The sequence below is a fragment of the Podarcis melisellensis genome (assembly GCF_964234715.1).
Source record: "Podarcis melisellensis genome assembly, chromosome: 3".
Classification (NCBI taxonomy): domain Eukaryota; kingdom Metazoa; phylum Chordata; class Lepidosauria; order Squamata; family Lacertidae; genus Podarcis; species Podarcis melisellensis.
In genome coordinates, this window is record NC_138530.1 from 85,366,470 (window position 1) to 85,379,125 (window position 12,656).

At 40.1% G+C, this 12,656-nt stretch overlaps 1 protein-coding gene across 4 annotated transcripts in view; it reads right to left on the reverse strand.

The window, feature by feature from the left end:
• ADGRB3 (adhesion G protein-coupled receptor B3) overlaps positions 1-12,656 on the reverse strand; it is a 452,998-nt gene that overhangs the window by 89,921 nt on the left and 350,421 nt on the right. For all 4 annotated transcript variants that reach the window (XM_081905943.1, XM_081905944.1, XM_081905942.1 and 1 more), the window contains one exon: positions 9,451-9,553. In XM_081905943.1, coding sequence (XP_081762069.1) covers positions 9,451-9,553 — 103 coding nt within the window. The remainder of the gene's footprint in view (positions 1-9,450; positions 9,554-12,656) is intronic.

Genomic DNA, 12,656 nt, shown 5'->3' on the forward strand with positions numbered 1-12,656 from the left:
TATCCCATAGGTAGAAATTCTAATTGACTCAACGAGGATAAGAAAATGCTGCTGAGCAGGAAGATCACAAAATAACACCGAAGTTCCACATGCCAAAGCTCTTCATGCATTCACAAAGATATATAGGCACACAACTAGAGGAAGTTGGAAAGGTATTGACAGCACTCAATAACCTTGCTGTGCAAAATGCGCATTTTTTGTGCCATTCAGAATCAGAACTAGCCTTCAAAAAGGATTGTGTCATTTTTAACATGTTTTAGCACTCAGGAGAATGAATTGCTTTCAGAGATTTATTATCAAGGAACCAATTTTTAAAACCTGTTTCCCTGCAAGTGCTTTTACTCACGCCTATGTGATATGTGAACTGTCATGGTTTGCCAAGAACGGAGGACAAATGGCCATCACTTCCCTGTTAAACAAAACTCTTCTCTCATGGAGCTGGATTGCCAAATAAATGGTTGGCCATTACTAGAATGATTATTTCAGATACTGTCAAATCAGAAAGGTATTTGCTTTTAAGGATCCTTGTTTGCCATAGCTACCCCTACTTAGCATCAACTCAGACACTGTATTTCTTGTGTGTAAGAGGGACGACTGGCTGAATATATGCTTCTGAGTAAAATAAATAAATTAATAAAAGGACAGCAAAAATAAGTGAACCCAAGCTATCATAGTTACTGGACACCAGCTTGCATGACTGTAGCTCTTCTTCCTCAGCTGCCATACTTACAGAAATTCTAACCAACTGGTAACCCTACACACACACACATTTCTGCACATAAGTGTACACTCAAGAACAATGACTACCGTTGGTATGGATGAGAGGCACAATGCCTGCACCAGTCTTTAGAATCCCAGGGTTGCTTCCAGTGATCTCTTTATTGAATATTCATTCTGATTTGTTCACAGGGAGGTTAGATGATGTTGGCTATTTACTGAGCATCCATTCTGATTTGTTTACAGGAAGGCTGGATGACATTGTGCCAAGCAAGTGTTGTGCCATACTTTCCAGTGCATTTTCATATCACCTTTGATATCACAAATGGTCCAACTTTGTGCCGAAGTAGGTTTTTGGTCAAGACTACCTCCAAAGCAACTTTAACTGTGCAATCTGAATTTGCAACCTGAAAATAGCGATAGTGGCCCATGTTGCCACCTCTACCAAACACAAAAGGCAGGATCTTTTTTTCTTTCTTTTTAACACATCAGGGTTTGTTCATTTGCTCAGTTGCAGCTTTTGCCATTTGAGCTGGAATACGACCAAATGTAAAAGCATAGGAAGGGGGAATAGTGTCACACCAGGAATAGCTTCCTTGAGTCATCAACAGATTGCCTGGAACTATTGCAACAGGTGCTTTCAAAGGGACGTGTTGTTGCTCTTCATGGCTGTGGTGTGGGGTGATATCCAGAGGAGAAAAACAATTAAAAATAGGCCTAAGAGAATGCACAGCAACAAATTCCATTTTCAGAACAGCATGTCATGATGTCATTGAAATAGTTCAGACTCTGAATCCTACAGGAGTAAATTGCAGCAAAGTGCCTCAAATTATACACTTTCCCTGTTGCAGTGATGCTTTCAAGGGCTCACTGCAGCTCACCACAGGGGTGTCTCAGCTAGGTCACCTAAATGCTGTAGATCATCTTATATTCTAATTCTGATACAGCCAAAGTGGTAGCAGCCACACATTATAGGGGGGCAGCAGCAGACCCGAGGTTTGCAGAAGTGCAACAAAAATTTAGGTGTGCCACCTATCTCCATCACCCACTTTTTGCCTACAGGGAAAAATCACAATGGTAGCTGCCAGCTAACCTCTAGGTAGATTGGACATTGTTGAAAGCTTCACTCTACACTCAGATAGTGAGACAGGTAAGGGATGGCTGTAGCTTAGTGGCATGGCACATGTTTTGTGTGTGAAGGATCCAAGGTTCAGTCACCGGCATCTCCAAGTAGAGCTCCTACCTGAAACCCTGGAGAACTACTGCCAGCAGTGGATATGATTCTTAGATAGCCAAACCAAAGGTGTAAGGCAGTTTCCTATACCCCTATGCTAAGGCAACATGAAGTTTGCATTGACGGAGCAACATACAGGAATGTAAAATAGCCGGCAATGGATTGTTGTCACGTCAAATTTGGGCCCCTTTTAAATGCAAGCAAGTCCGTTCCCTGTTCAGTCAAGCCTGCCCCACTTTTTTTGCTTGCCAGAAACAGCTACTTTGGGGCATTGCTTCACAGTAGTAAATGAGATGACCTCTAGGAGCATGGTGTATGGATTTCCCCTCCCTGCAAAGCCTTAAGTAGAGCATAACAAATGTGATGCTCTCATTCGATAGGGTATTCTGCCTGTGTTGTGAAAAGCTACCTTGCATTCTGCCTTAAAGGATCATGCGTTGTGCAAACTCCTCTAAGACAGCAGGACATACCAGTAGACTGAAGCAGCATATGCACACCAAGAAGGAGGGAAGGTGTGACATAATTAGCTGCCTCCATCTGCCTTGATGCATTTTTGCAAAGGGTGCAGACTTCTTGTCTTTACGAGGAAAATAGGTAAAGTGTTTTGTTTCATTTACATTGCCATTGCTAATGAAGCTGAAAAAGGCAGTTTCAGAATATGAATAAAATGAAAGTGGAAAGCCTACAATTGTGTTAAAGCTGGAACATAATCAAACAATTTATAGTAGCAAGCAGCAAGGTCCAGAGTGACAAAATGCAGCAATTTCTCTTGGTGGCATGGAGAGCAACAGCAAGTAGGTAATAATATGGAAAGAGTTATGTGATATAGGCCACAATCTAAAGAACCATGCAGCACACTTTTCTGGAAGCTATGAAACTCAAGGGAACTCCAGAGGCAGCTTTTAATGCAGTGCAAGAAGCAGCGAAAGAGAGGAGAGGAAATAAGAAGGCACCTAAGACGGTATAAGAGGCCAGCAGAGACTAGTGGGTAGGAAGTGGCTGCAATGCTGAGCAGCAACTGTGGCAAGGAAAGGGCTAGATCAGGGTGCTGCAACATGAGGTCTGCATGCGGCCCTCAGTGTCTTTTTTTGGTGGCCCTTGAAAACATTTGGCGCCCCCAGCCTTCTTGTTGCCTTCCCAAAGCCAGGAAAGTGAGGCACTGGGCTTTGAGAAGGAGGCATGAGGGCTTTGACAGGGTTCTAGAGTCCTTCCACCTCCTTCTCACTTTTGGGAAAGCCTGGTGTCTCCTTACCCATCTTTCGGCAGACAGCACAAAGGTTGGGGGCATCAGATTTTGGCCTTGCTCCCCCTCCTCCATGCAGCCCATGGGTTCTGTGTCAAAGTACACTTGGTATGAAAAGTTGGGCCGTTCTGGTCTAGATCTTCACATATCTAAATTTCCCTGTACCCCATAACCTATCCCCCCCCCGTCCATCTTTTCAAAAGAGCTAAAAAGCTATGTGACCTACACTTCTGAAGCTTTAAACTTAAATACTAGTTCACAGACCAGGAAGTGGGGGTGGAATGTCTCTCTGCAAGCTATGTGCATTTGAAATTTTTAGAAAGTACTTCAGCTTTGAAGAATTCAAGGTGGTTTTGTAGGATCCCAACTATACAAGCTTAAGCTTCTTCTTCCTGTGGCACAGATACAGCTTAGCCCCATTTCTACTGAAGAAGACAAGAGGTAATTTAACAAGGCAAAAGCACAATCTTCTGAAGTCCTTGAAACTGCTATCTCCTCTTAATTCATACAGGGGAATTGTATAAAGCTAACAGAGACATAGTCATAAGACCTAATTTATAAGAACTGGTGTTTAATATCATCTTAAACTATTCTACTGCAATGATTTCATCCTATTTTCTTGCAGACCTCCTAAGATGACAACATATTCTGTGGACACTTTCAGCTGGCTGGCAAGAACAGCTAATCTGCATGTTCCTCATGCATATTAGTTATTGTATTCAACTCTAGAATATCTATTTAAAACAACCTGGTTTGATGTTTTATTCTATTTAATAATAAAAGGCAATTAGGTATTTGTTTGTTTCTATGTTTCTCCTAAATGTTCACCATCAAGACAAATGCCTTTGGATTTTGAGCACATGCTTTTATTGGGTTTGGAGATCTGCTATCATGAAAGGCTTATTGCCTAGTAGAGGCTCTGCTGATTTTCTATGGTCTGGCTCTTGTAATAATTCAAGAAATGAATGCAAGGTATGAAGCGGGCAGTTATGAACATAATGCATCACAGCAATTAATGTGGTTGTCACTAAAGGTAATACAATCATGGGAATGCCTGTAGACAAGCCTTCACCATCCTGGTGCCTCCAGATGTTTTGGACTAACTCGCAACAGCCCCAGCCACCACAGCCATGCTGGCTGGGGCTGATGGTGGAGGATAGATACCAGGTTGGCAAAAGCTGCTGTAGACCAATAGAGGCTGATCACCCAAAAAAGGGGACACACACGTACATAAAATGTGCACACACTAGTTTATATGCACCGATGCAAATTTAGAAAGGATGGTTATAATTTAGATAGAAATATAACGCATCTCACCATAATTAGGTAAACGGTGACCAGGTGACATATGTTCCTGCTTAGTCTACTATCAAGGTGCTGCTAACTCTTGATGGGCAACCTCCAAGCCCCTGCTCTCCCTTCTGATGCTTCTTTATCAAACAGAGGGCTGTTCTCTGTAAAGTAGGGCGCATGGCCACCCTAGATGAACAACAGCTGCCTGGCCTTTATCTATGTGAGTTATATGTGCCCAAGGACAGTGAGGCTGCTGACATAAATTAAGAGAGTATTGCATGAATTTGCATTAAGGAGTTGCTTTGAAGAAGGGAGCCAATCACAATGCTACTGCTGAGGCTACAGAACTGGTTGCCCTAATGCCAGGGTGCAGTACAAGAGGCCAGTTTATCTTGCCACCATCTGTGGCAGCAGACAGATGCTCAATAACCCAGAAGCTGTAGATCTTGTGCTTGTCCAAAGAACAACAACAACCCAGGAGACTTATGTATTGTCACTGTGTCTTCAGTAGCAAGGCGACAGAAGCAGCAGCCAGTTAACTGGAGTTAGAAGAGCCAGTTCAAATACTTGGCAGGGGTTTGTTGCTTAACTGGTCTCTTTGCCTTCAAAGGCTTGTGGTCATGTCAACACTATAAGAAGAGAGACTGCTTTTCTGTAAACCACTAATTGCATGTTTTATATTTTTTGGAGTGATACATTTTCTAAGGTAAATGTAAACGACAAATGTTAGTGTTAATCCTTGGCCTTTGATGGAATATTGTCAAAAAGTAGGGTTATTATTTAGCCATTTGCCACATTTGTATCACCAGTTCTTCTTCATCCAAGGACATATGGTACATATGGTTAAGAATTAATCACTGAACAGGGATTTTAATGTGGTTTTCTTACATCTACACCAAACCATTCTTCCTATATACATAAAAATGTAATGCTGTCATTGTGAAACCCCCACTGGAAAATTTGTAGTGCCACATCACAATCCTGAATTTGCATGGTGGGGGTGGGAGAGGGAGCAAAAGAGAAAACAGATGATAGAGAGACACATAGGAAAATGGCAGTTTTAAGCAACAGCAGAGGGTTGAACAAAGCAGAGCTGGAGAAAACTGAGAGGGGAAAACTGGTGATTTTAAGCAAGCGCAGAAGTTTGGGTAGAGTGAGCAGGGGGTGATACTGAGGAGGGAAGTAAAACAATGGTTGAGTACATCATTAAGGGAATTTGGGGAGGCTTTGTTGTGTTAGCTTTTTGGTGTTTGCTTCTGTGATCTATCCATCTCCTTGTTAAACTGGTCTGTTTTCTTGAAAAATAACCCCTCAGTGTCATTATGTCCCTGCATTATTCAAACCTCTGCCATTGTTTGAAATCAGTATCCTTCCACCCCCACTTTACTTAAACTTCTACCATTATTTGAGTACAGTGAGAAGGAGACGGATGGACACAAAAAGGAAATAAAATGGCTATTTTAAACTTCTCCTTCTTCTATTACTCAACTCTCTCAAGTGAGAGAGATATAGAATGTGGAGTTCTTAACTTCCAAGAATGTAGTTCACTCCTGCTACCATTTGTTGCTTTCAACATAAAGTTCCAGATTCTGTGTAGCAATTTAGAGAGGTTCTATTAACAAGTGAGCACCCACATATATACAACACCCATCAGCTGAACTTAACCTTCTCTAACTGAACAAGCTAGCTGACAGCCTTGCTCTTAAGATTCTACTGATCTTAAAGATGCAGAAACATATATCAGCAAGGGTTGGTGCGAGCCAAGAGGGCATGCACAGAGAGGAGGAGGCATGGAAAAGTGGAGTGGTCTGTGTGCACAGGCGAGTTGAAAAAAGAGGAGATAGAAAAAGGGGGTGAAGTTGATAATGGGGCATGTGTGCGCAAAGGGAGAGAGGACAGGGCATGGAAATGAGAGTGATATGTGTTCAAGGGAGAGTTAAGAAAAGTAAGGAGGAGAGTGGAGGAAAAAAGAGGCTGAAGGTAAAAAACGAGAGTGCAGAGGGGGTTGCAAGAAAGGAGGAATTAGGAGGCATGGGAATGCGGTTGAAAATGAAAGCAGGGGCACAAAAGGGTCTGAAGAATGGGGGTGTGGCTTCATAACTGGGTGGATGTGAAAAAGGCACTCAGCAGCTGAAATGCGTAGGAAGAGAAATGCGAGAGGTTGCCATGGGGGTCCTATAAGAAGATAATATTTTGAACATGGCCTTAAATCTGTTTTGAGTGGGAAGAGCAGGGTTATATCTCCCTTTCAAAAATCCCCAATAAGTATTATTGTTCTGTGAAATACTGAATCAGAGTACAAAACCCACAAACTGGAATCTCAAATAAGAATCTGGTTATAGTAATTCACCCTCAACCTGTATTGGACACTATAGATTTACAGACAACTTTGGAGACATGCTAGTTCCAAATATCTTCATGTGCATGAACAAATAAATCATGCAGGAGAAATATAAGCACAGACCTGGTTTCACACCTGCATTTTGAACTGTCATATCTACCAATTTTAATCAGAAAGGTATGGCAATATCTGACCTCCATCAAAGCAGCATTGCTGAATTGTGTCCATACATGGGAATTTAGCATTAAACACATGAGATTGCACAAAATGCAAGGCTGAGCTGGTATCAAAATATATTAGCTAGGCAGTAAACAAAAGTGTTAAAATTAAATTTTGCTAGTAATTAATGAAGACACATTTTGGCACAGAATTCCTTACTCTGTCCTCAATCCATATAATATACTTTCTCAGCAATTCGTATCTATGGGCTGAGAGATGATATAGACTAGGGGTTGGGAACCTTTTGCAAAATCGTTTTTAAGCTAGAACAAAGCTGGGTTGTAAATTTGCTTTGATTTCATTTTGGGGGTGGGGAGGAAATCCAGAAACACTTAAACAAGACAGGGCATTAAATCTCAACATACCTTTTCAGAAGTGATATAGTGAGCATTTTCTCACTGATAGCTGATACATTTAGTTGGAAATGCCAATAATCTGAATAGATCAAGATGTACACACCCCTTTTCTATGCACACACTTTCCTCCTGCTGGAAGGATGATGGGAATCTTCACACACATACAAAGGGAGAAGGACAGGGAGTTTCCAACAGTGTGGGATCACACACCATAGGAGAAGGCTCATCTCTTTTATTCTCTCTCTCTCTCTCTCTCTGTCGCTCTGTATAGGGAGCTATAGGTGTCATTTCAGATACGAATGCTAATTCATGAATTATATTTAAGACCTCACATGAACAATCTGAGTGAGCAGTAAAAGATGGGAGGAGGAAACTCACCCAGTTTTCAGCTTTTTGCCATGCTTTGTGCACAGCTGCTGCTGCTGCTGTGGTAGTTGCTTGAGTTAATTCCACACTGCACTATCACTTGAATGCATGATTAAGTGTAATCTAATAACCCACCCTATGACATGAGGTGCAGGAATAATGGAATACCATGGTAGCCTAAAGAGGCATAGTTTTATGATACCCATAGCTGTAAAGTCAAAACTTTTGAGGTCTATTTGCTTTCCCCTTCTTGAGAACAATAAGAACATCTAACTGAAATCAGTGGTAGAATACTCATTGATTTTGATGGATTGGTTAGAAAATGGCTAAAACGAGTAGCAGCTGTTTTTAAAGTACCACACATACATATATTCAACATCAATCTGGCCCAGATGCACTTAAAGGCAAAATGCTGATATTAGCTCTTCAGCTTCATCCCACAATCCTAAACATTTGTCATGGATCATCCACTGCAACACAGAACCCTTGCAACAGATTTACACTAACAATATTGGAGTGACACAGTGCTAGATATGCCCTTCTAATTATACATTTGCTGGGGCAGCAGGTTTTAGAGATCAGACCATGCTCTCTCTCTCTCTCTCTCTCTCTCTCTCTCTCTCTCTCTCCAACTAATCAATTTACCAGCATCTGGAAATATTAACGAGGCCAGGAATCCCTCATAGAATTTAGAACAGGAAGACCATAGAGTACAGAATCCATGCACCAAACACATGTGCATATCTTAAAACACCAATTTGCCTTAACCGAGAAAGCCAATGTACTCATACTGCAATTTTCATTTGTTGCCTGCACAAATGCCTAGCCATGATCCACATATTAGTTATACTTCCACATGACTGAATATCATCTTGATCCATAAGACAGTACAAAGGTAAATGGATTGAAGCTAATAGGTAATATGACCCAAAACCAATACAGGAAAGAAAGCGACATTGGTTTGAATGGAACTGCTGTGTACTGGGTTTAGGATCAGTTTGAAAGGACCACGGAATAACCTCATGTATTTCAACTAGGCTGAATGATGCCTGGCAGTCATGTCCCAATGTGAATACACAAATATAGGCAGAAAAGAAGTCACACTGTAAAGAGAAGGTAAGCAATGAATATGCAGAACACAACAATTATCACCAGCTAAATCAGGGTTTTTAGAGCACTCACATGGCATATAGGTCAGTTCAAATCTTCAAGAATAATACCTTAAGGCTGAAATCTTTTGTGCTATTTACTTGGGAGTAAGTTCCACTAAACTCAATGGAGCTTAGTTCTGAGTAATAAAAATAAAAGTGTGCTATAACTATTTTCATACCTCCCATTGAATGTCGGTATGCTACCAAAAATGACAAAAATACAATCCCATCACAACACCAATTTGAGCCAGAATCTGTGTTTTTGATGTATCATGTCTTTGAGGTTTTTTAGCTCTGAAATTTACACAACTTTGCTACACAAAATGCTAATTATTGAGAGGGAAGGTTATCAAAGGGAAGTTTGAAAGGGGGGTTCTTTGGCAACATAGGCAACATGTTGAATAATTTATTTGGCTCTTATCTGCAATTAAAAAAAAACACCTTAATTTTTTTTGGACAAAAAAAGAGCAAATGTATTCAGCTATACAAAAACAGAATGCAATTATAATATAAATGTAGTTTATTCATACCTTATTATGTGTCTGCGTTTGTCCAACCAGTATAAGAATATTTGATGAGATAATAGACAGGCAGAAATTAATTAGAATTATTGACCTCTCAGATCTGATGTATCTGTCCAAAGAAAGACACACAAAAAAGGCTATCTAAATACATTGCATACCAATATTGTAATTTTTTTAAAAAAATCTGACATTTTTAAAAGTTTTAAATAGCACTTCTGAAAAATAAAATGCCTTCTGTCAGAAGTCTGAAGATAACTTTTTAAATCATTATTTTTTATTATTAATAATAGCATTGGATAAGAAAAAAACAAGTTCTCCATAATTCTCCAACAATTCCAAGAGATTTGCTACATGTGTGTTGGTAATTGGACTTCATAGCCCTTGATGTTTATGATACAGCATTTTGAAATTAGCAACTCGCACCACCTAGTTCTAGAGCAATATAGCTGCTTATGACTGGTTGCAGCCCTCTGGGAAATGATTTACAGAAGCCCTACTCAAATTAGTGCTTTTGCTCAGCTGCCACTCATTTCAATAAGACACTCACTGCTTATTGTGTGATAGGAATATTTGAGCATATAAATTTAATCCACTCATTAATTATGATGCTAGGTTATACCGGTACTTACAAAATAGCTTGTGTATAGAAGCTAGAATACAGATAATTTATGCTACTGCCAAATAATGCATTAAGTTGACAGTCCACATACACACCACTGCCAATAGTTGCTTTGCCAGTAATTTAGGAAACTTTTTTAGTGTGTGAAAGTTCAAATTTTGTATATATTACATACACTTTTGCATGCTGTCTGATACAGAGAATCATTCAGAGCAAAATATTATGGTTGAGGATCAAGTAGTATCTACCAAAAAGTAGCCATCTTTCAATTATTGGCTCTGCTGCACAAGATGCCTCCCCCTGTTCTTTGCTGAACCCCTTTCCCAACTGCAGCAGGTGTGCAAACACCACACCAGCCTTGCACAATGAAGAATATTAGTTTTGCATTGAGAAAACTTTTTTGAAGGGTGCATGGACATTAGTCCACTTCAGTAAATTATGAAAGCATTATGAGTACTAGCCAACTTAAGTTTTACTTAGAGTAGACCCACTGAAATTAATGAACCTAACTTAGTCATGTTTATTAATTTCAATGGGCTTACCCTGAGTAAATCTTAGTTGAATACTACCCCATGTGATCTAATTTTATTGTTGCACTAGGGAACTGAACATCATATGATCAACACAAGTCCATTTCACTTCTAACAAAAAATAGAGCTAAGTAAGCAAACTTGTAAAGTCTTTTTTTTTAAGTCATAGGAATAATTTCACTGGAATAGGAAACCAAATAATTTGTTGCCCCAAACCCTGATACTTTCATCTGTCCTTGCCAGTGAAAAAATGTTGCCTTGAGATATTCCTGTGTTAAATTATCAATGTGATGTACAACCCAGTTGTGCTGAAAATATTTAAGCACATCTCTATGGACTCTGATATCAATCCAAATTCTTCTACTCAACTGGGTTGTGGATCAACTAGAAATATGTTGGGGTTTCTAGTGGTTTGCTTTGCATTAAGTCGGGAATGTTCTGCTGGCAGCCCATGGTGCAAATCTGTTCTCCAAAACAATTTTATCTGCCCATTGTTACTCCTCCTGGTTTCTAATCAAAGTGTTGTGAGAGCCTGAGCATACTTTCATTCATAAATAACTAATAGTGTGTGAGAAAGAGCCATTCCACTCTTTAATGTTACATCTCTCTTTCAGTGCATGTGCCCCATAATTGTGAAGTAAGGCAGACAGATGCAAAAGAGGGCAGGATTCCCACAGCTGCAATAGATGTGCAGGAGATGAAATTTCAGCTGTTGTAGCTTGCCATGCAATTTAAGCTGTTGCAATGTCCTCTTCTGCAGAACTATTAAGGGTGGGGAAGCCTTGTCCTATTTTGCATCTGGTCACCCTACTGTAAAGCCTTTATGGCTAGGAAGTAAAACATGATTGTACCATACATGAAAGTATGCATGTTTGTTCCTATCTTCAGAATTAACTTTTAGAAAGTTAAAAGAAGAAAGTATTGGTTTGTGTGGCCAAAATCCCTGCCACCTATTGGGATCCTGCCCTTAGAACAAAGTGGACTCCTCAGATATATGTCTTTCCCTGTACTAAAGAAAACTCACTGTAGGTAAGAATCCCACATGCTATCCAAGGATTCAAATAATTCAGGCTTTGCTCCATTTTGTTGTTGATGATGTTTGTGCATTACTACTTTTAGTAAAGACTGGGGTGCACATTTCCACTCATTTTGGAAACAAACAACCTCAGTTGGGTATAACATTCATGGTTATAGACAGCACCAAGTTTATCATTTAGAGACTGATACTAACTCTAGGCTTCCCTAGTTTTAGACTCCATCAAGTGCTAGAAAAGTAATCCCACAATGCACCGGGCCAGCTCTGCCAAATAATTAGGTGTGAGGACAGTGATGTATTACCCCTCAAGTTCCCCCACCATGATGCTACTAGGCTCACTGTGTTTGTTTAGATCAGAGCTTTCCAAACTGTGTGTCGCGACACATTAGTGTGTCAACTGCAGGGTGTAAGTGTGTCACGCAAATGCTCCCAGCGCTCCTCCTGGGGCTGAAAAGGGGTTAGTTTAACCTCCAGTTTGCTACAGTGTCACAGAACGATACATTTCTTAAAAAGTGTGTCACAAGCATGAAAAGTTTGGAAGGCTCTGATTTAGATAAATGTGTAACTATGAGAGTATTCACCTATGGTTTTTATGTGGATTTAATCATTTATTTGTTTCATCAGTGTCATGTAGCAATAAATAGTACTGATAAACCATCAGTTAGTACAACAATGTTCTTTTAAAACTATTTTAAAAATAATAATTTCAAGAAGTGTCCACTTGGGTAAGGATGAGCTGTAATCATAATTCACTGTCATTTTACAACTCAGAGACAGATTCATCCCCCCTACTTCTAAACTGCAGCAGCTTCAGTTGGAATTTCTCCATGGCTTTCATTTGTGAATGTGATCTATGGGCAGCTCACACAGTCAATCCTCAAGATGATCCATGAGGATGCGTTCGCATAAGAGCTGTGATAAGGAATGTGCGACCATCCAGATTTTGTTGGATGACAGCTCCCACAATCTCTGGCTATTGGCTGTGTTGAGATTTGGATGGGAATTGGAATCCAACAACTGGAAGGCC